This window comes from Mesoplodon bidens (assembly GCF_964165515.1).
Source record: "Mesoplodon bidens genome assembly, chromosome: 5".
Lineage (NCBI taxonomy): Eukaryota > Metazoa > Chordata > Mammalia > Artiodactyla > Ziphiidae > Mesoplodon > Mesoplodon bidens.
In genome coordinates, this window is record NC_138161.1 from 143,029,680 (window position 1) to 143,052,556 (window position 22,877).

General features: G+C 40.1%; 1 protein-coding gene across 1 annotated transcript in view; it reads right to left on the reverse strand.

The window, feature by feature from the left end:
• Positions 1-22,877, reverse strand: part of PCCB (propionyl-CoA carboxylase subunit beta) — a 90,800-nt gene that overhangs the window by 17,722 nt on the left and 50,201 nt on the right. The window contains exon 10 of the mRNA XM_081235452.1: positions 4,416-4,539. Coding sequence (XP_081091578.1) covers positions 4,416-4,539 — 124 coding nt within the window. The remainder of the gene's footprint in view (positions 1-4,415; positions 4,540-22,877) is intronic.

The window sequence follows — 22,877 nt, forward strand, 5'->3', positions numbered from 1 at the left end:
GCCCATGTGTAGCAATGAAGACCCAACACAGCAAAAAATTTTAAATAAATAAATAATAAATGGAAAGACATCCTGTGTTCATAAGTTAGAAAACTTTACACTGTTAAAATATCAATACTTCATAAAGTGATCAGCAGATTCAATGCAATCACTACCAAAATTCCAACAACATTTTTTGCAGAAATGGAAAGGCCAATAGTCAAATCTATATGGAATTGCAAGGGGCCCCAAAAAGCCAAAATAATCTGAAAAGGAAGAACATGAGAAGACTCACACTTCCCAATATTAAAACTTACTACAAACCTACAGTAATCAAAACAGTGCGATACTAGAACATGAATAGACTTGCAGACCAAAGGAATAGTATTGAGACCCTAGAAATAAACTCATACATCTACAGCCCACTGATGTCTGACAAAAATGCCAAGTCCATTCAAAAGGGAAAGAATAGTCTATTCAACAAATGGTGCTGGGATAACTGAATTTCCACGTGCAAAAGAATGAAGCTGACTACAAATGCTAATGCATATATATGGAATATTAAAAAAAATGGTAGGTACTGATGAACCTAACTGCAGGGAAGGAATAAAGATATAGAGAATGGACTTGAGGACACGGGGTGGGAGGGGGAAGCTGGGGCGAAGTGAGAGTGGCATCGACATCTATACACGACCGAACGTAAAATAATTAACTACTGGGAAGCAGCCGCATAGCACGGGGAGGTCAGCTCGGTGCTTTGCGACCACCTAGACGGGTGGGATAGGGAGGGTGGGAGGGAGGGAGACGCAAGAGGGAGGGGATATGGGGATATATGTATGCATATGGCTGATTAACGTTTGTGTACAAGAGGAACTAACACAGTATCGTGAAGCAATTATACTCCAATATCTATTAAAAAAAAAGAAGAATGAAGCTGAACCCTTAACTTACACTATATGTAAAAATTAACTCAAAACTGATCAAACCTAAATGTGAAAACTAAAAGCATAAAACTCCTAAAAGAAAACATAGGTGAAAAACTCTATGACATTGGATTTGCAAATAAGTTCTTATATATGACTCCAAAAGCACAAGCAACCAAAAACAAAGAGAGAGAGAGAGAGAATTAGACTTCATCAAATTTTATAACTTTTGTATATCAAATGATGTTATCTAGAAAGTGTAAAGACAACCTACAGAATGGAAGAAAATACTGCAGATCATTTATCTGATAAGGGTTTAATATCCAGAATATACAAAGAATGCTTGTAACTCAACAACAACAAAAAAACTAAGTAATTAAAAAATGGGCAAAGGACATGAATAGACATTTCTCCAAAGATATGCAAATAGCCAATGAGCCTAAGAAAAGATGCTCAACATCCCTAATCATTAGGGAAATATAAATGAAAACCACAATGGGATAATACATCACACCCATGAGGACTGGCTATTATCAAAATATACCAGAAAATAACAAGTGTTGACGAGTATGAAGAAATTGGAACCCTCTCCATTGCTAATGAGAATGTAAAACAGTGCAGCCACTGTGGAAAACGGTGTGATGTTTCCCCAAAAAAGTAATCCTAAAATTACCATATTATTCAGTAATTCCACAACTAGGTGTATACCCAAAAGAACTGAAAACAGGTTTTCGAACAAATACTTGTACACCAATGTTCACTGTGACATTATTCACAATAGCAAAAAGGTGGAAACAACCCAAGTGTCCATCAACAGATAAATGATTAAACAAAATGCAGTTATACACATGCAATGGAATATTATATGGACATGAAAAATTTAAATGAAGTTCTGATACATGCTACAATATGAATGAACCTTGAAAACATTATGCTAAGTAAAACAAGCCAGATGCAAAGGAACAAATATTGTATGATTCCACTTATATGGCATACCTAGAATAGGTAAATTCACAGAGAGTAGATGAAGATTACCAAGGGTGGGAGGTAGGATGGAAATGAATTGTCTATTTGGGATGATTTGAAATTTGGGGGGGAAAGTTAGTGGTAATGGGCTCACACATTGTGAATGTAATTGACGCCACTGCACTGTACCTTTAAAAATGGTTAAAATAATATCAAAAAAACAAACAACCCAATCAAAAAATGGGCAGAAGACCTAAATAGACATTTCTCCAAAGAAGACATACAGGTGGCCAACAGGAACATGAAAAGATTCTCAACATCACTAATTATTAGAGAAATGCAAATCAAAACTACAATGAGGCAACATTTCACACCAGTCAGAATGGCCATCAGCAAAAAATCTAGAAACAATAAATGCTGGAGAGGGTGTGGAGAAAAGGGAACCCTCTTGCACTGTTGGTGGGAATGTAAGTTGGTGCAGCCACTGTGGAAAACACTATGGAGGTTCCTAAGAAAACTAAAAATACAGCTACCATATGATCCAGCAACCCCACTCCTGGGTATATATACAGAAAAGACAAAAACTCTAATTTGAAAAGATACATGCACACCAATGTTCATAACAGCACCATTTACAATAGCCAAGATATGGAAGCAACCTAAGTGTCCATCGACAGATGAATGGATAAAGAAGATATGGTATATATATACAATGGAATATTACTCACCCATAAAAAAGAATGAAATATTGCCATCTGAAGCAACGTGGATGGACCTAGAGATTATCATACTGAGTGAAGTAAGTCAGACAGAGAAAGACTAATATATGTTATCACTTATATGTGGAATCTAAAAAATAATACAGGGCTTCCCTGGTGGCGCAGTGGTTGAGAGTCCACCTGCCGATGCAGGGGACACAGGTTCGTGCTCCGGTCCGGGAAGATCCCACATGCCATGGAGCGGCTGGGTTCGTGAGCCATGGCTGCTGAGCCTGCGCGCCCAGAGCCTGTGCTCCGCAACGGGAGAGGCCACAACAGTGAGAGGCCCGCGTAACGCAAAAAAATAAAAAATAAAAAATAAAATAATAAAATAAAATAAAATAAAAAATAATACAAATGAACTTATTTACAAAACAAAAACAGATTCACAGACATAAAAAACAAACTTATGGTTACCAAAGAGGAAAGGGGAGGGGTGAGGGATAAATTAGGAGTATTGGAATAACAGATACACATCACTATATATAAAATAAACAATAAGGATTTACTGTATAGCACAGGGAATTATATTCAATATCTTGTAATAACCTATAATGGAAAAGAATCTGAAGAAGTTATATATGTACATATATATATATGTATATACACATATGGCTGAATCACTTTGCTGTACACCTGAAACTAACACTATTTTGCAAATCAACCATAGTTTAGTAACAAAAAAAAGGTTAAAATGGCAAATTTTATGTTATATATACTTTACCACAATAAAAAACATTTTTACAAACCTTTTTCTAAAGACAATGAGAAACTGCCACAGCAGAAATAAAAGATGAGGCTAGGTCAAAAAGGGAGGGTGTAAGCGTCCCACATAGGGATTCAAAGGAAACCTAAGAAGGAAAATAGTAAGGAGGGAAGCAGTAGCCAGAGTCCCCAACCCCACCCAGAGCACAACCATGGAAGAGTTCCCCACACCCTGGCTGTGACTCAAGTCTGACCATCTCACCAGAAAGCTGTGGTGTTACAGACACAGCAAGATGCTGTTAACTTGTCATGGATCGGGGACTTCCCTGATGGCGCAGTGGTTAAGAATCTGCCTGCCAATGCAGGTGACACGGGTTCGAGCCCTGGTCCAGGAAGATCCCACATGCCATGGAGCAACTAAGCCCGTGCACCACAACTACTGAGCCTGCGCACCACAACTACTGAGCCCGCATGCCATAACTACTGAAGCCCACACGCCTAGAGCCCATGCTCCACAACAAGAGAAGCCACCAAAATGAGAAGCCCACGCACCGCAACAAAGAGTAGCCCCTGCTCGCTGCAACTAGAGAAAGCCTGTGTGCAGCAACGAAGACCCAACGCAGCCAAATTAATTAATTAATTATTTTAAAAAGCGTATATAACTTGTCATGGACCAGCTGTTCTCCTGGCACCATCAAAAGGCACTAGAGAGAAAACTGTGAATAAGACACTAACACCCCTGGCCTCATGGGGCTCATAGTTTAGTGGGTGAGTCATAATGTAACTAGGGGGACAGAAAGCAGGCCTCTGAAAAAGTAAAGACCTTAAAAGTTGAGGAGGAAAGTTATCTATAAACCCTTAAAAAATTACAGAAGCATGAAAGAAGCATTTTCAGATGCTTATGTTAATTTTGAGAAATTAAGAGACAAAGGAGCTTTCACAACTTCAGCTATTGATATTTGAGTTTTGTTCTCTGGCCACTGAAGGCCGTGTCTGAGGTAAAGGCAGAAGATGGGCACCTTGGGCCCAGGCAGCCTTGGCTCCCAACCACCCCCCAAGGTCTATGAGAGCATCTCCCTCCTACCTGAAGCCACTTTAGGTTGGTTGCCAACAATTCCAACAGTCCTCCCATTCATTCTTGCAAAACCAACAACGATGTTCTTGGCATAACTGGGCATGATCTCAAAAAATTCTCGCTCATCAACAACCTGCAGGGATAAATTTACTCCTCAGCTCAAAATGATAAACAAGATCCAACTCCATTATAGAATGACAGACATTTACAGAATTACAGGCCGGATAGCTACTCCCTACCACAGGTTCTCCCAGGAAGCAGGACAACAGGCAGAGGCAGTACCTCCTCCCTGCTGGAAGGGAAAACACTCTCGTACACAACTGGAAGAGGATAAACCAGTACAGTCTTTTTTAAAGGTTCTATTTGAACTTGGCATATTCAATACACCTTTTTTTACCTTACTTTGAAATCATTTCAAACTTTCATAAAAATTTCCAGAATACAAAAAAATTTAAATATCCTTCACCCAGATTCCCCATTTATTAACGTTTTACCATGTAAGCTTCATAGTTCCCTCTCCCAACCGGCCTACCCTGCTTTTCTCTCTGTCTCTTAAGTATGTGTCACTATATATAGTCTCTAACTATATATATATCCATATACACAACATTTTTCCTGAACTGTTTGAGAATAAGTTACAGACACGATGCCTCTTTACCTCTAAGTACCTAAGTGTCCACCTCCTAAGAAGAGGACATTCTCTTCTATAACTTCAGTGATGTTATCAAAATCAGGAAATTAACATTAATATAATATTATCCATTATAAAACCTTATTCAAACTTCACCAGTTATTCCAATAACATCCCTTATAGCAACAAAAATCTGGTTCTAGAACCTGACCCAAGATCACCTGGTACTCTGAGTGGTCATGTGGTCTCTTTAGCCTGCCTTGATTCTTTCCCCTCAATCTTGGTCTTTTCTGTTCATAACATCTTTGAAGACTACAGGTCAGTCACTTGGTTCTTTGGGTTTCACGTTTGTTCATGTTTAATTTCAGGTAAAGCGTTTTTGGCAGAATATCACAGAAGTGACCCTCTCAAATGCATCGCATCAAAAGGCACATGATACCAATTTGTCCATTAATGGTGCTGATATATGTCAGGTTTCTCCCCTGTAAAGTTACTATTTTTCCACGTGTAATTAATAAGTATTCTGAAATTATGTAAAAATCCTATGCTTCATCAAGCTTTTACCTAGTAGGTTTAGTTAGCATTCATGGATGATCCTTGCTTATTAACCCAATTACTGCCATGATAACTGCCAAACAAGTTTTCTAACTCCATTTTTCCTTCTCTATTTATTACTTGGTATTCTATTGTCAAAAATGTCTTTGCCTTTCCCATTGACTTATGGGAAATCCACAGTATGAAGGTATAGATTTTTGTTTTATTATGTGGATTGTAATCTTTACCACCAACATTCAGTTTATGTTCAAAGTATCCCATATTTGACAGTGAGAGCTCATTCAAGGTGGATCCTATGCCCTTTTGATGCTTCTCCATCATTCTCTGAGCATTACCTTACATTCTGGAATTACCTTACTTTCAGGTTCATCTTGTATTTTTTTCCTGCCCCAAGCCCTAGAATCAGCCATTTCTCCAAGGGACCGAGGTCCCAAGGGTGGGGGGTAGAATAAATGGCTGCTTCTAAGAAGCTAGCCCAGAGCATGGAGCTAGGAGATCTACATACACACACACACACTGGTTTTTATAAGTAATATGAAAACCAGGAGTTCATACTGATAACTCCAATTCCAACTCCCAATTCAACTACAGGGTTCATTCTAGTATCCCCCTTTCCATACTACAACTCCTTTCTCCTATAGTGGACATCTAACTCCCATTATCCTCAAAACATACTTATTATTCAATCCTCAAATATAAATGAAATGGTTTCAGAATTGCTAACCCATATGACAGCAAAAAAAAACAACAACTAATATTCAGTATTTCTTTATAGCTATTTCTGCCATTAGACTAAAGGTATAGAGTCCAAATACTGCATTCAAAAGTTATTCATTTGAAACACAGTCAGTTTCATTGCTTTTTATTTCAAAGGTTTACCCCCACCCTGTCTTGATTTTATTTTTAGTATGTAAGCATTAATATAGGTTAATAGTGTCACTCCCCATCCCTTCCACTCACCCTGTTTTTGTTTTGGGGTTTTTTTTCAGTGCTGCACAGCCTTTGGGATCTTAGGTCCCTGAGCAGGGATCGAACCCGGGGCCACAGCAGTAAAAATGCTGAGTCCTAACCACTGGACCACCAGGGAACTCTCTCACCCTGTTATTAATGTCATCACTTTCTGATTTATCCTTTGTGTGTGCACTGCAAAAATGAGTAGATACATTTATAGATTTTTAATTCCCCTTCCACCTTAGATGGAAAGTAACAAACTATAGATACTCTCTCACACTCTGAGTTTCTCTCTTGCACTCTGAGTTTCTTCACTTAACAATATATCCTGGAAATCACTCTATATCAGTTCATAGAGCTTTTCCTCACTATTTTTCACTCCTGCATAGTACTCCATTGTGCGGATGTACCAAAGTTTATTCAACCAATCTCCTGTGTGTTGTGTACATTATTTTGACACTTACATTCAGGTTGTTTAGAATACTTTGCAATTATAAATAACACTGTAACAGTAGGAACCTTGTGCATCTATAACTGTGTAAAGTGGGAAGTGTATCTTCAGGGTAAATTCCTAGAAGTGGGACTGCCGGGGCAAACTCTCAGATATTACCATAGCTCTTACCAGCAACACATGACAGTGCCTGCTTCCCCATAGACTTACCATGGAAAGTATTTTCAAGTTTTGAATCACTGGCCAATCTGACAAAGGAGAAATAACTCAGTATAATTTTATGTTGCATTTCTAACATTATGAGTAAAGCTGAACATCTTTCCAATATGTTTAAGGTCCATTTTATATCTTCTTTTGTGAGCTGTCTATTCATGATTTTTGCCTGCTTTTCTATCAGTTTTAGTCTTATTCCTTCAATTTTTAAAAAAGTTCTTTATGTATTAGGGATATTGGTCCTTTACTTGTGATATATGTTGCAAATATTTTCTCCCAGTTTGTTGGTTGTCTTTTTTGTTGGTGGTGGTGTTTTGGGGGGAGGTCACACCACGGGGCATGCAGGATCTTAGTTCCCCAACCAGGGATTGAACCTGTGCCCCCTGCAGTAGAAATATGGAGTCCTAACCACTGGACCACCAGGGAATTCCTGGTTGTCATTCATTCATTCATTCATTCATTTATGGCTGTGCTGGGTCTTCGTTGCTGTGCGCGGGCTTTCTCTAGTTGCGGTGAGCAAGGGCTACTCTTTGTTGCAGTGCATGGGCTTCTCACTGTGGTGGCTTCTCTTTGTTGCAGAGCATGGGCTCTAGGTGCTCAGGCTTCAGTAGTTGTGGCACGTGGGCTTCAGCAGTTGTGGCACACAGGCTCAGTAGGTGTGGCTCGCAGGCTCTAGAGTGCAGGCTCAGTAGTCATGACACACGGGCTTAGCTGCTCCGCAGCATGTGGGATCTTCCCAGACCAGGGCTCAAACCTGAGTCCCTTGCAATGGCAGGTGGATTCTTAACCACAGTGCCACCAGGGAAGTCTCCCTGGCTGTCTTTTAACTTCATGTATTTTTTTGCTATGGAGAGTGGAATTTTTAAACGTTTATATAGTCATATTTATCAATTTTTTAACTGAAACTGAATTTTAAATCATAATTCAAAATCCTTTACCTTCTCCTAAAGTTAAAGAAATTCATCTATACTTTAAATATTTCACTTATTATATTTAGTTCTCTGATCTATTTGTAGTTTATTTTTGTATATGGTATAAACTACAAATAAAATTTTATATTTTCCTAACCAGCTATCCAGGTGTCTAGCACCATTTATTTATTTATTTATTTTGCAGGGTAGGGAGCCACACTGCACGGCTTGTGGGATCTTAGTTCCCTAACCAGGGATTGAACCCGGGCCCTCGGCAGTGAGAGAGCAGAGTCCTAACCACTGGACTGCCAGGCAATTCCCTAGCACCATTTATTAAAAAGCTAATCTTTGCCCCTGGAATTTGACATAATACCTTTATCATATGTACCAGAATTCTATATGTACTTGAATCAACTTCTAGCTTTTCTATTCTATTCCACTGATCTATTTATGTGCCAGGACTACACTGTTTTAACTACAGCATGCTTTAATAAAGGATATGGCCATAGCTTTTCTTTTGATGTTCTTATATTAACTCAATATCCAGGAACAAGGGATGTCTCTGCATCTGTTCAAGTCTATTTTCATGTTTTTCAGAAGTTTTAAAATTTGCCCCATAAGTTTATTACTAAATATTTTATCTTTATTGCTATGCAAAAGGAGTTTTTACATTACCACAATATAATTGGTTACTGTTTGTGTATATGAAGACTATTCCTAGGTTAATTTTATATCCTGTTCCCTATTTATTGTTTCAGTTTTTTCATGCATTCCCTAGGATTTTTAGCATATTATGTCATACTCAAGCATAGGTCAACTTTTGCAAAGCTTTTTGCCTCTAATTGATCTTCTTCTTTATCTAATTGCATTGGCTAATACCTCCAGTACAATGTTAAATAATAGTGGAGATAGAGAGCATCCTTGCCTTGTCCCAGATCTTAGTGTAAGTATTTCCATATTAAGTAAGATGCTTGGTTTTGCAAAAGTGTATATGAAACTCTATCATGTTAAGTATTCATCGATTCCTACTTTCTTGAGTGTTCCTATTAGACATGGGTGTTGAACTTTCTTGAAGCCTTTTCTCGGCATGTATGCAAACAACCATGTACTCTTTCTCCTGTCTGTCTATTAATGCGGTACATCGTAGATTTTCTAGAACCAACCTTGCAGTCCTATGATTTTAACATGGTGTTGGAGTCTGTCAGCTACTGTTGCATCAATATTGGTAAGTGATGCCGATCTGAAATCTTCTTCAGTTCTACCTTTATCAGGTTCAGGTATATCAATGTTACACGTGTTTCATAAAAAGAATTTGTAAAGGGTGTGTGTGTGTGTGTTTACTGTCTATGATCTGAAATAATTTATGTAGCACTATGATTCTTTGGTCTTTGAAGGTTTCACAGAATTCCCACATGAAACTATCTGGGCCTAGTGCTATTTTTGTGAAATAACTACTATGTAATTTGGTCCACTTAAGCTTTCTACCTCTAATGGGGTCAATTTGGGGTAAAATGTACTTTCCAAATAAAATGTCCAGTTCATCTAACCTCTTATGATTTTGAAATTTCTTCTATCTTTATCATTTCTCCTTTCTGCTTTTTACTTGTGCCTTTTTTAAAGTTAGCTAGTAGTTACTCTATTCCATTAGTTACAGCTATTTTTCTATTTCCCAAGTCATAAAATTTCTGCTTTTATCCTTATTAAATCCTGTCTTGTTATTCTTTAGAATATTTTTTCCCCAGCTTTTTGAGTGGAGAATTTAGTTTCTTTTCCTTCTATTATTTTTTTACTAAGCAATTAAGGCTATAAATTTTCCTCCTCTCATAGATAGTATTCCATAGATTTTGATATGTAGTGTTTTAATTATCTTTATTCTCTTAGAATTCTGTCATTTGGCTTATATTTTCTCCTTTTATTCAAGAATTAACAGAAGATTTATTTTTAAATGAGACAGTGCTTTTATTGTTATAGTTATAAACTTCTAGTCTTAATCATTGTTTTTTGTAATATTTTTGCTTTATGGACTGCTAGGATGCTTTCTTTCTGAACAAATATGTGATCAACTCTTGTGAATGTTCCATGTGCACTTGAGAATAAGATTCATTGCCTATTACCAGGCTGTAAAGTCTGAAATAGATCTTTAATATCTATCTGTGATGTTATTCAGGTCTTCTATATCTTACTTATTTTTGTCCATTTGACCTACTTTGTACTAATTATGGTGTGTTTAAATCTATTATTATTTGTTTCTACCTATGTCTCCTTGGATATCCTATAGTTTCTCCTTTTTAAAGATGGTAGTTGTATCATTTAGGGCATAAATCTTTTACATCATCACTGTGAATTATGGCTTTTAGCATTTGAAAATGTCTTTCCTTGTCACAGTAAATACTCGAATTTCACATCAGCCAATATTAGGCTCACATACACTGCATTGTTTCTGTTCTCCTAACATACCTTTCCCCATCCCTTACATTTAACTTTTCAGAATCACTTTGTCTCTTGTACACCACATATAGTTGGTCTTGCTTTATGAGGGAAATTGAACATCCTTTTAATAAATGAGATAAACAAGTTTAATAAATAAGTTAGGCTGTTCATATTTATTGGTATTTCAGATGTTTTTTATTCTTGTAATTATTCTGTGTACCATGTTATATTTACTGTTTAAGCAATATGTTTTATGCTGCTGTTTACAAAGATTTATATTTTTGGTCTAGTGGTTACCTTTGTAATTATACCTTTTTAATGCCCTTAGTCTGTTTCCTCATTTAATGTCTTATTAACTGGGTTGTCTACTATTAATATCTGTTGAGTCACAACAATCAGTATACTTATTCTGTTATACTCTTTCACTCTTCCTTCTCTTCCATCTTTCAGTGGCATTTTTTTCTGCAACTGAAACATAGCATTTATGCATTGTTCTCTACCCTCATTCCCAACCTTATTTTAGTCTTATAATTAAATAAGCACCATCAATCCTTTTCCTAAAATTTGTCCAGTAATCTCTTGGTTGGATGAAACTCATCCTCCAGTAGCTTCCTCAAGAAGAGCCTGGGAACACAGAATTCCCTCAGTTTTAGCTGGTTTTCTTTAGTCTTAATACACGAACATCAGCTTGGCCAGATATAAGATCTTTAGTGTTTCCTGGAGTCTCCATGAAGTGCTTCTCTATTGTTGCCTTGCTTTGTTGTTGCTTTTGAAAAGTCTGATGCTACTCTAATTCTCCTATCCTTGTAAGTTATTTGATCTTTTTGCCTCAAAGTCTTGAGGATTTTTCTTTTCAAAATCTAATAGTGGGGGCTTCCCTGGTGGCGCAGTGGTTGAGAGTCCGCCTGCCGATGCAGGGGACACAGGTTCGTGCCCCGGTCCAGGAAGATCCCACATGCCGCAGAGTGGCTGGGCCCATGAGCCATGGCCGCTGAGCCCATGCGTCTGGAGCCTGTGCTCCGCAACGGGAGAGGCCACAACAGTAAGAGGCCCGCGTACCACAAAAAAAAAAAAAAAAAAAAAAAAAAAAATCTAATAGTGGGACTTTCCTGGTGGTCCAGTGGGTAAGACTCCATGCTCCAAATGCAGGGGGCCTGGGTTCGATCCCTGGTCGGAGAAGAAGATCCTGCATGCATGCTGCAACTAAGAGTCCACATGCCACAACTAAGAAGCCCACAAGCCGCAACTAGGAGTCCACATGCTGCAACTAAGAAGTCTGCATGCCGCAACTAAAGGTCTCACATGCCACAACAAAGATCCCACGTACCACAATTAAGACCCGGTGCAGCCAAAAATAAAAATTCTAATAGTTATATGTGGATATTTACTCGAGTTTGATCATTCTTGGTTAATTTTCCCATACACTCAGTGAGCTCATTCAATTTGTAGTTCTGGGTCTTTTTCTGGGATGTCTTCTTGGATTACAGTTTTAAACATTAATTCTCTTCCTGTTTGTCTTTTCTCAGACACTCCAGTTATATGTATGTTCAGTCTTCTTTGCCTATCTTCCATTTTAGTCACTTTTTTCTGATTTTTTTACCTTTTTCTTTATGCTTTTGGTTATTTTCCCACATTTCTTCAACATTCCTTATTAAATTTCATTCAAATACACTCTCCCTAGAGCACTTTATAATTCTGTCTTCATTTCTCATATATGATTTTGTCCCCCCCCCATTTTAATTCAGTCACCTCTAACTTTACTTCTTCCTATTTTATGTCCATTCTGTCATTAGTTTCTGAATTTGATTTTCATAACTCAGGTGATGATTTGAGGCTACTGAACTCAACCGCAGTGTGATCATCTGCTGAATGACTAACTTTTACAATGAAGGGAGTTTTGTCAAGCGAAGTTTTTTGTTCTCATTTTTGGTTTTCTTATCTTAGTAGCTCTGTATATATAAACTACTTGTATCTGCATTTTGTGGACAGGGTTGAGTTTGGGATGGTGAACAAGATTCCCAGTTCAAGAGCGCCCTCTTCTGTCAGTATAACAAAGTGTCACTTAGTTAATGGGTGTCTTGATATTAGAGAGGGTGGCAGGGAAAGGGGTAGTATGACCTTCAGTTTTTTTCTTATCTTGCAGACACATAAATTTACCTCTTTCTTCATTTTTCCTTCACTTCACAATTTCCAAAGGTGCCTCTCTCTTCTTTTTTAATCTTTTCTTCCCTAGAAGGAATGCCCTTCCATGCTTTCTTGATTCTTGTGCATGTTTAAGTCCCTCCCCTTAAGTAACTCTTCTGACCTAACAGGATTCTTTTCCAGTATTTTCACTCTTATAGTGAAAAGAGTGAACTTTCTCTCCCTGAGTGATTTCTTCGAAATTCCCTTCTCTTTCTTCTGAGCAGTGTCTCAACACTTCTTCCAGCTCTCCACAGAGACTTGTTGCCAAAATTCAAGAAACAGTCCTACTAGAAAGTGGTGTTTAGGGACTTCCATGGTGGTCCAGTGGTTAAGACTCTGAGTTTACAATGCAGGGGGCCTGGGTTCGATCCCTGGTCAGGGAACTAGATCCCTCATGCATGCCACAACTAAGTCATCTGCATGCTACAACTAAGAGTCCACATGCCGCAACTAAAGATCCCACATGCCACAACTAAGACCCAGCACAGCCAAAAATAAATAATAATTTTTTTTAAAAGTGGTATTTATTGTTCTACTTATTGTTATATGAAGTTTGTAGTTTCCTGTCTTACAATTATGATAAAGGAATGGAAATGGTAGTTTTATTTTTTCTTCTTATTGACCTACATATAGTTTTTCAAGTATGTGTAGAGTTTTGGATTCAGGAGATTTTGACTACCCAGAAATACCACCTTCCCCCTTTTTTTAAAAAAAACAATTTTAAGAATTCATGCTCACTGACAAAATTCCATTACTGAGTTCTGATCCAATGGATATAGTCACAAAAACATACTAACACACACAGATGTTTACTGCAGCACTGCTATAACAACAAAAACTGTAAAAGATCTAAATGTCCATCAGTACGGTAATGTTTAAATAATGTTCCATCCATACAATGGAGTACTATACAGTCATTATAATGAATATGGTAGACCTGTATGCCATGATAGGGAAAGAAAGTGAAAAAAGTGTAAGGTGTGAAAGTGTCTATAATACAATCTTTTTTTAGTTAAAAGTAAATATATTGATATATATTTGACATATAATTTTTTTTCTGGAAAGATACACAAGAAACTTAATACTGCTTACCTCTGGGAAAGACTGATAAGGAGAGAGAAAATATTTGCATTTCATTTTACATGTTTCTATACTTAAGTTTTTTCGTTTGTACATATTATTTGTTTTTTTTGTTTTTTTTTTTTTTTTTTGCGGTACGCGGGCCTCTCACTGTTGTGGCCTCTCCCGTTGCGGAGCACAGGCTCCGGACGCGCAGGCTCAGCGGCCATGGCTCACGGACCCAGCCACTCCGCGGCATGTGGGATCCTCCCAGACGGGGGCACGAACCCGTGTCCCCTGCATCGGCAGGCGGACTCTCAACCACTGCGCCACCAGGGAAGCCCTATTATTTGTTTTTATTTAAAAAAGATTTAGAGAATGTAGCAGAGACTCCTAAGTGTCCACCAAAAATCCAGTTTCTGTTTCTACCACTGTAGAAGAAACGATGGGCAAATGGCTATCATATTTCCTAACCTCCCCTACAGTTAGATGTGGCTATTTGACTATGTTTTCTACAATGGACTTAAATACAGTATTAAAAACGAAAGAGTATATTTATCAAACTTCTAGCTCAAAAGTTCGAGAAGAAAAAAAAGATGATTAACTGAAAGAAAGCACAAAAGGAATTAATCAATAAAAAAGCAGAAAATACATAGCTTTAAAAAGAAACAAAAATTAAACAAAAAGTTGATTCTCTGAAACACATCAATAAAATATTTCAACTACTAGGTAACTATCAAGAAAACAAAAAACAAGAAATGTCAGAGAAAACCACTGAAACAGATTTTGCTAATCTTCTAAGACTATATAACCCTGCATAATCCTATGCAGGTAAAATTAAAAATCTGGAATAGGTAATTCATAGAAAAAATATATATAGTTTACCAAAACTGGCTCAGTAGTTGTGGCACACAGGCTTAGCTGCTCCACAGCTCGTGGGATCTTCCTGGACCAGGGATCGAACCCATGTCGCCTGCATTGGCAGGTGGACTCTTAACCACTGAGCCACCAGTAAAATCCCACCAGATCTTTAAAGAGCAGATAATCCCAGTGCTATTTCAACTGTTCCAAAGCATAGAAAACTTGCAAATTCTTATTATGGCACTTCATGAACTGAACTATGTACCCCCACCCCCAAAATTCATACACTGAAGCATAACCCCCAATGTGATTATGTTTGGAGACAGGGCCTTTAAGGAGATAAAGTAAATGAGGTCATAAGGGTTGGGGCCCTAATTTGAAAGGACTGGTGTCCTTTTCAGAGGAAACGACACCAGAGATGTCTCTTTCTTGTGCACAGAGAAGACAGGTCACGTCGGGACACAGTGACAAGGCAGCCATCTGCAAACCAGAAGAGAGGGCTCACCAGAAACCAGCTCTGCTGCCACCTCAGTCCTGGACTTCTAGCCTCCAGAACCGTGAGAAAATTAATGTTTGTGTAAGCAATGCAGTCTGTGGCATTTTGTTACGGCAGCCCTGGCAAACTAATAAATGATGAAATAGCACTGACACCGAAACCTGACTTTAAAAGACACCACCTCCCCAAAGAAGGGATAGTCAGGGAGTTTAGGATCGACATGTAAATACTGCTATACTTAAAATGGATAACCAACAAGGCCCTACTGTATAGCACAGGGAACTCTGCTCAATGTTATGTGGCAGCCTGGATGGGAGGGGAGTTTGGGGGAGAATGGATACATGCATATGTATGGCTGAGTCCCTTTGCTGTGCACCTGAAACTATCAAAACATTTTTAATCGGCTATACTCCAATATAAAATAAAAAGTTTAAAATAAATAAAATACCCCCCAAATCAGCTAACATTCCATGATATTGATGTAAACATTCCATGATATTGATGTAAACATTCAAAATAAAACATTCCATGATATTGATGTAAACATTCAAAATAAAACATTTATAAAATATAACAAGCATTAAGATATATTTACAAATAGAACTAAGAAAAATCATGTGATTATCTCTATAAATGCTGAAAAGGCACTTAACAATATTCAATACCCACCCGTGATTTACAAAGAAAACAAGTAGGCAACAACAAAAATTAAAATAGGAACCAGTGTGGGATAGGGAGGGTGGGAGGGAGACGCAAGAGGGAGGGGATATGGGGATATATGTATACATACAGCTGATTCACTTTGTTATACAGCAGAAACCAACACAACATTGTAAAGCAATTATACTGCAGTAAAGATGTTAAAAAAAATAGGAAGCTGTGGTAGCTTTCTTAACATGAGAAAAAGATAAAAAATTAGGAAACACTAATGACAGTCTCTCTAAAGTTAGGAACAAAACAAAGATGCCCTCTATGAAAACCACTGCTTATCACTGTATTTGATAAAATATGGACGTATATCAATGCAACTGAACAAGAGAAAGAAATGATATAACATAACTGGAAAGGAAAACACAAAACTATTTGGGCAATATACTAATATACTTGAAAAAGCCAAAAGAATTAACAGTGAAAAACTATAATAAATAATAAGAGAACTTAATAGGTAATTGGATATAAAATTGATAAACAGAATCAAAAGCTTTCATATATACCTAAAAAACAACAGAAGATAGAAAAGACCCCATCTACAATAAAAAGATACTTAGGAATAAACAAGGAAATCTTTAAAACACTCAAGGAGAAAAAAGTACACTTTAACAAATAAAAATGCAACTGTGTTTTTAGATTGTTTCAGATTCATAAGGATGTCAATTTTCCCTAGTTAGTGCCTAAATTTAATGGGATCCCAATAAAAACAACAAAAGTATGCCCTACTTCCATACCCCGCTTTCACCCTAAAACAAGACAAACTGATTTCTAAATTTCATATGGAAAAATAAACAAGACTAGGCAAGAAAACTCCAAGAGAAGAATAATCAAGAGGAACTATCTCTACCAGATGTGAAAGCGTACCATCAACTGAATAATTAAGGCAGTATATGGTATTGGTCAAGTGTTGGTGACAATGTTAAGGCACCAGGACTCTCAAATGCTGCTGGTGGGAGTGCAAACTGACGCAGCCTTTGAAGAACCCTTGGGCAGGGTCCACTAAGGCTCGATGTATGCCTGGCTATGAGGGGGTACCTCCACTCCTCACAACAGATTCAACAGAAACGTGGAAGTTTATTTGTTTATTTACCAAAATCACATAACAGAATGATCATATCAGAACTATCTGTAATAATCCCAAACTACAAACTACCCAAATGCCCACCAACAGTAGATAAACTGTGGTCTGTTCATACAAAAGACTAAGGAGAGCAAAGGGCAGACAGCAGAAGCAAGAACAACTACAATCCTGCAGCCTGTGGAACAAAAACCACATTCACCGAAAGACACACAAAATTAAAAGGTAGAGGGCTAAGTACCAGATGAAGGAATAAGATAAAACCCCAGAAAAACAACTAGATGAAGTGGAGATAGGCAACCTTCCAGAAAAAGAATTCAGAATAATGATAGTGAAGATGATCCAGGACCTCGGAAAAAGAATGGAGGCAAAGATCGAGAGGATGCAAGAAATGTTTAACAAAGACCTAGAAGAATTAAAGAACAGACACCTAGAAGAATTAAAGAACAAACAAACAGAGATTAACAACACCATAACTGAAAAGAAAAATACACTAGAAGGAATCAATACAAGAATAACTAAGGGAGAAGAACGGATAAGACACCTGGAAGACAGAATGGTGGAACTCACTGCCACAGAACAGAATAAAGAAAACAGAATGAAAAGATATGAAGACACCCTAAGAGACCTCTGGGACAAGAATAAACGCAACAACATTCACATTATAGGGGTCCCAGAAGGAGAAGACAGAGAGAAAGTACCCAAGAAAATATGTGAAGAGATTATAGTCAAAAACTTCCCTAACATGGGAAAGGAAATAGCCACCCAAGTCAATGAAGCACACAGAGTCCCAGGCAGGATAAACCCAAGGAGAAACACGCTGAGACACACAGTAATCAAACTGACAAAAAGAAAAATTACTGAAAGCAACAAGGGAAAAACAACAAACATACAAGGGACTCCCATAAAGTTAACAGCTGATTTCTCAGCAGAAACTCTAAAAGCCAGAAAGGAGTGGCATGATATATTTAAAGTGATGAAAGGGAAGAACCTACAACCAAGATTACTCTACCAAGCAAGGATCTCATTCAGTTTCAACGGAGAAATCAAAAGCTTTACAGACAAGCAAAAGCTAAGAGAATTCAGCACCATCAAACCTGATCTACAACAAATGCTGAAAGAACTTCTTTCAGTGGGACACACAAGAGAAGAAAAGGACCTACAAAAACAAACTCATGGCGCGAGGTGGAAGATGGCGGAAGAGTAAGAGGCGGAGATCACCTTCCTCCACACAGATACACAAGAAATACATCTACACGTGGAACAACTCCTACAAAACACCTATTGAATGCTGGCAGAAGTCCTCAGACCTCCCAAAAGGCAAGAAACTCCCCTCTTACCTAGGTAGGGCAAAAGAAAAAAGAATAAACAGAGACAAAAGAATAGGGATGGGACCTGCACCAGTGGAAGGGAGCCGTGAAGGAGGAAAAGTTTCCACACACTAGGAAGCCCCTTCAAGGGCGAAGACTGTGGGTGGCGGAAGGGGGAAGCTTCAGAGCCGCAGAGGACAGCACAGCAACAGGGGTGCGGAGGGCAAAGCGGAGAGATTCCTGCACAGTATCTCTGTGCAGAATGAGTGACCAGCACTCACCAGCCTGAGAGGCTTGTCTGCTCACCCACCATGGCGGGCGGGGCTGGGAGCTGAGGCTCGGGCATCAGTCAGAGCGCAGGGAGAGGACTGGGGTCGACTACGTGAATACAGCCTGAAGGGGGTTAGTGCACCACGGCTAGCCGGGAGGGAGTCCAGAGAAAAGTCTGGACCTGCCGAAGAGGCAAGGGACTTTCTCTTCCCTCTTTGTTTCCTGGTGCAAGAGGAGAGGGGATTAAGAACGCTGCTTAAAGGAGCTCCAGAGACGGGCGCGAGGCGCGGCTGAAAGCGCGGACCCCAGAGACGGGCGTGGGACGCTAAGGCTGCTGCTGCCGCCACCAAGAAGCCTGTGTGCGAGCGCAGGTCACTCTCCGCACCTCCCTTCCAGAGAGCCTGTTCAGCCTGCCAGTGCCAGGGTCCCGGGATCCAGGGACAACTTCCCCAGGAGAACGCACGGCGCGCCACAGGCTGGTGCAACGTCCTACCAGCATCTGCCGCCGCAGGCTCGCCCCACATCCGCACCCCTCTCTCCCCCCGGCCTGAGGGAGCCAGAGCCCCCAAAGCAGCTGCTCCTTTAACCCCGTCCTGTCTGAGTGAAGAACAGACGCCCTTCAGCAACCTACACGCAGAGGCGGGGACAAATCCAAAGCTGAGCCCTGGGAGCTGTGCGAACAAAGAAGAGAAAGGGGAATCTCTCCCAGCAGCCTCAGAAGCAGCGGACTAAAGCTCCACAATCAACGTGATGTACCTTGCATCTGTGTAATACATGAATAGACAACGAATCATCCCAAATTGAGATGGACTTTGAGAGCAAGATTTATTATTTTTTCCCCTTTTCCTCATTTTGTGAGTGTGTATGTGTATGCTTCTGTGTGAGATTCTGTCTGTATAGCTTTGCTTTCACCATTTGTCCTAGGGTTCTATCCGTACGTTTTTTTTCTTTTTAAAAAACTTTTTTTCTTAATAATTTTTTTAAATTATTTTATTTTATCTTACTTTATTTTATCCTCTTTCTTCCTTTCTTTCTTTCTACTTTTTCTCCCTTTTACTCTGAGCCGTGTGGATGAAAGGCTCTTGGTGCTGCAGCCAGGAGACAGTGCTGTGCCTCTGAGGTGGGAGAGCCAACTTCAGGACACTGGTCCAAAAGAGACCTCCCAGCTCCACATAATATCGAATGGAAAAAATCTCCCAGAGATCTCCATCTCAACACCAGCACCCAGCTTCCCTCAATGACCAGCAAGCTACAGTGCTGGACACCTTATGCCAAACAACAAGCAAGACAGGAACACAACAACCCATTAGCAAAGAGGCTGCCTAAAATCATAATAAGGCCACAGACACTCCAAAAAACACAAACAGACGTGGACGTGCCCACCAGAAAGACAAGATCCAGCCTCATCCACCAGAACACAGGCACTAGTCCCCTCCAACAGGAAGCCTACACAACCCACTAAACCAACATTAGCCACTGGGGACAGACACCAAAAACAACGGGAACTACGAACCTGCAGCCTGCAAAAAGGAGACCCCAAACACAGTAAGATGAGCAAAATGAGAAGATAGAAAAACACACAGCAGATGAAGGAGCAAGGTAAAAACCCACCAGACCTAAGCCCTGACTTCCGGGTAAGATGGCGGAAGAGTAAGACGCGGAGATCACCTTCCTCCCCACGGATACACCAGAAATACAGCTACACGTGGAACAACTCCTACAGAACACCTACTGAATGCTGGCAGAAGACCCCAGACCTCCCAAAAGGCAAGAAACTCCCCACATACCTGGGTAGGGCAAAGCGGAGAGATTCCCGCACAGAGGATCGGTGCCGAGCGGCACTCACCAGCCCGAGAGGCTTCTCTGCTCGCCCGCCAGGGCGGGCGGCGCTGGAAGCTGAGGCTCGGGCTTCGGTCAGAGCGCAGGGAAAGGACTGGGGCTGGCGGCGAGAATTCAGCCTGAAGGGGGCTAATGTGCCACAGCTAGCCGGCAGGGAGTCCGGGAAAACTCTGGAGCTGCCGAAGAGGCAAGAGACTTTTTCTTCCCTCTTGGTTTCCTGGTGCGCGAGGAGAGGGGATTAAGAGCGCTGCTTAAAGGGGATCAACAGACGGGCGCGAGTCACGACTGAAAGCGCGGAGCCCAGTGACGGGCGTGGGACGCTGGGGCTGCTGCTGCCGCCAAGAAGCCTGTGTGCGAGCGCAGGTCACTGTCCACACAGCCCTTCCGGGAGCCTGTGCAGCCCGCCACTGCCGGGGTCCCGGGATCCAGGGGCGGCTTCCCTGGGAGAACGCACGGCGCGCCTCGGGCTGGTGCAACGTCACGCTGAACTCTGCCGCTGCAGGCTCGCCCCGCACTCCGTGCCCCTCCCTCCCGCCCGGCCTGAGTGAGCAAGAGTCCCCGAAGAGGCTGCTCCTTTAACCCTGTCCTGTCTGAGCGAAGAACAGACGCCCTCCGGCGACCTACACACAGAGGCGGGGCCAAATCCAAAGCTGAGACCCAGGAGCTGTGAGAACAAAGAAGAGAAAGGGAAACCTCTCCCAGCAGCCTCAGAAGCAGCGGATTAAAGCTCCACAATCAACTTGATGTACCCTGCATCTGTGGAATACATGAATAGACAACAAATCATCCCAAATTGAGGAGCCAGGAGTCAGTGCTGTGCCTCTGAGGTGGGAGAGCCAACTTCAGGACACTGGTCCACAAGAGACCTCCCAGCTCCACATAATATCAAACGGCGAAAATCTTCCAGAGATCTCCATCTCAACACCAGCACCCAGCTTCACTCAACGACCAGCAAGCTACAGTGCTGGACACCCTATGCCAAACAACTAGCAAGACAGGAACACAACGCCACCCATTGGCAGAGAGGTGGCCTAAAATCATAAAAAGTCCGCAGACACCCCAAAACACACCACCAGACGTGGACCTGCCCACCAGAAAGACAAGATCCAGCCTCATTCACCAGAACACAGGCACTAATACCTTCCACCAGGAAGCCTACACAACGCACTAAACCAACCTTAGCCACTGGGGACAGACACCAAAAACAACGGGAACTACGAACCTGCAGCCTGCAAAAAGGAGACCCCAAACACAGTAACATAAGCAAAATGAGAAGACAGAAAAACACACAGCAGGAGAAGGAACAAGATAAAAACCCACCAGACCTAACAAATGAAGAGGTAATAGGCAGTCTACCTGAAAAAGAATTCAGAATAATGATGGTAAAGATGATCCAAGATTCTATTTCCCAGATCCAAAATCTTGGAAATAGAATAGACAAAATGCAAGAAACAGTTAACAAGGACCTAGAAGAACTAAAGATGAATCAAGCATCGATTAAAAACACAATACATGAAATAAAAAATACTCTAGATGGGATCAATAGCAGAATAACTGAGGCAGAAGAACAGATAAGTGAGGTGGAAGATAAAATAGTGGAAATAACTGCTGCAGAGCAAGATAAAGAAAAAAGAATGAAAAGAACAGAGGACAGTCTCAGAGACCTCTGGGACAACATTAAACGCACCAACATTCGAATTATAGGGGTTCCAGAAGAAGAAGAGAAAAAGAAAGGGACTGAGAAAATATTTGAAGAGATTATAGTTGAAAACTTCCCTAATATGGGAAAGGAAATAGTTAATCAAGTCCAGGAAGCACAGAGAGTCCCATACAGAATAAATCCAAGGAGAAATACGCCAAGACACATATTAATCAAACTGTCAAAAATTAAACACAAAGAAATCATATTAAAAGCAGCAAGGCAAAAAAAACAAATAACACACAAGGGAATCTCCATCAGGATAACAGCTGATCTATCAGCAGAAACTCTACAAGCCAGAAGGGAGTGGCAGGACATAATTAAAGTGATGAAGGAGAAAAACCTGCAACCAAGATTACTCTACCCAGCAAGGATCTCATTCAGATTTGATGGAGAAATTAAAACGTTTACAGACAAGCAAAAGCTGAGAGAGTTCAGCACCACCAAACCAGCTTTACAACAAATGCTAAAGGAACTTCTCTAGGCAAGAAACACAACAGAAGGAAAAGACCTACAATAACGAACCCAAAACAATTAAGAAAATGGGAATAGGAACATACATATCAATAATTACCTTAAATGTAAATGGACTAAATGCTCCCACCAAAAGACACAGACTGGCTGAATGGATACAAAAACAAGACCCATATATATGCTGTCTACAAGAGACCCACTTCAGACCTAGAGACACATACAGACTGAAAGTAAGGGGATAGAAAAAGATATTCCATGCAAATGGAAACCAAAAGAAAGCTGGAGTAGCAATTCTCATATCAGACAAAATAGACTTTAAAATAAAGACTACTAGAAGAGACAAAGAAG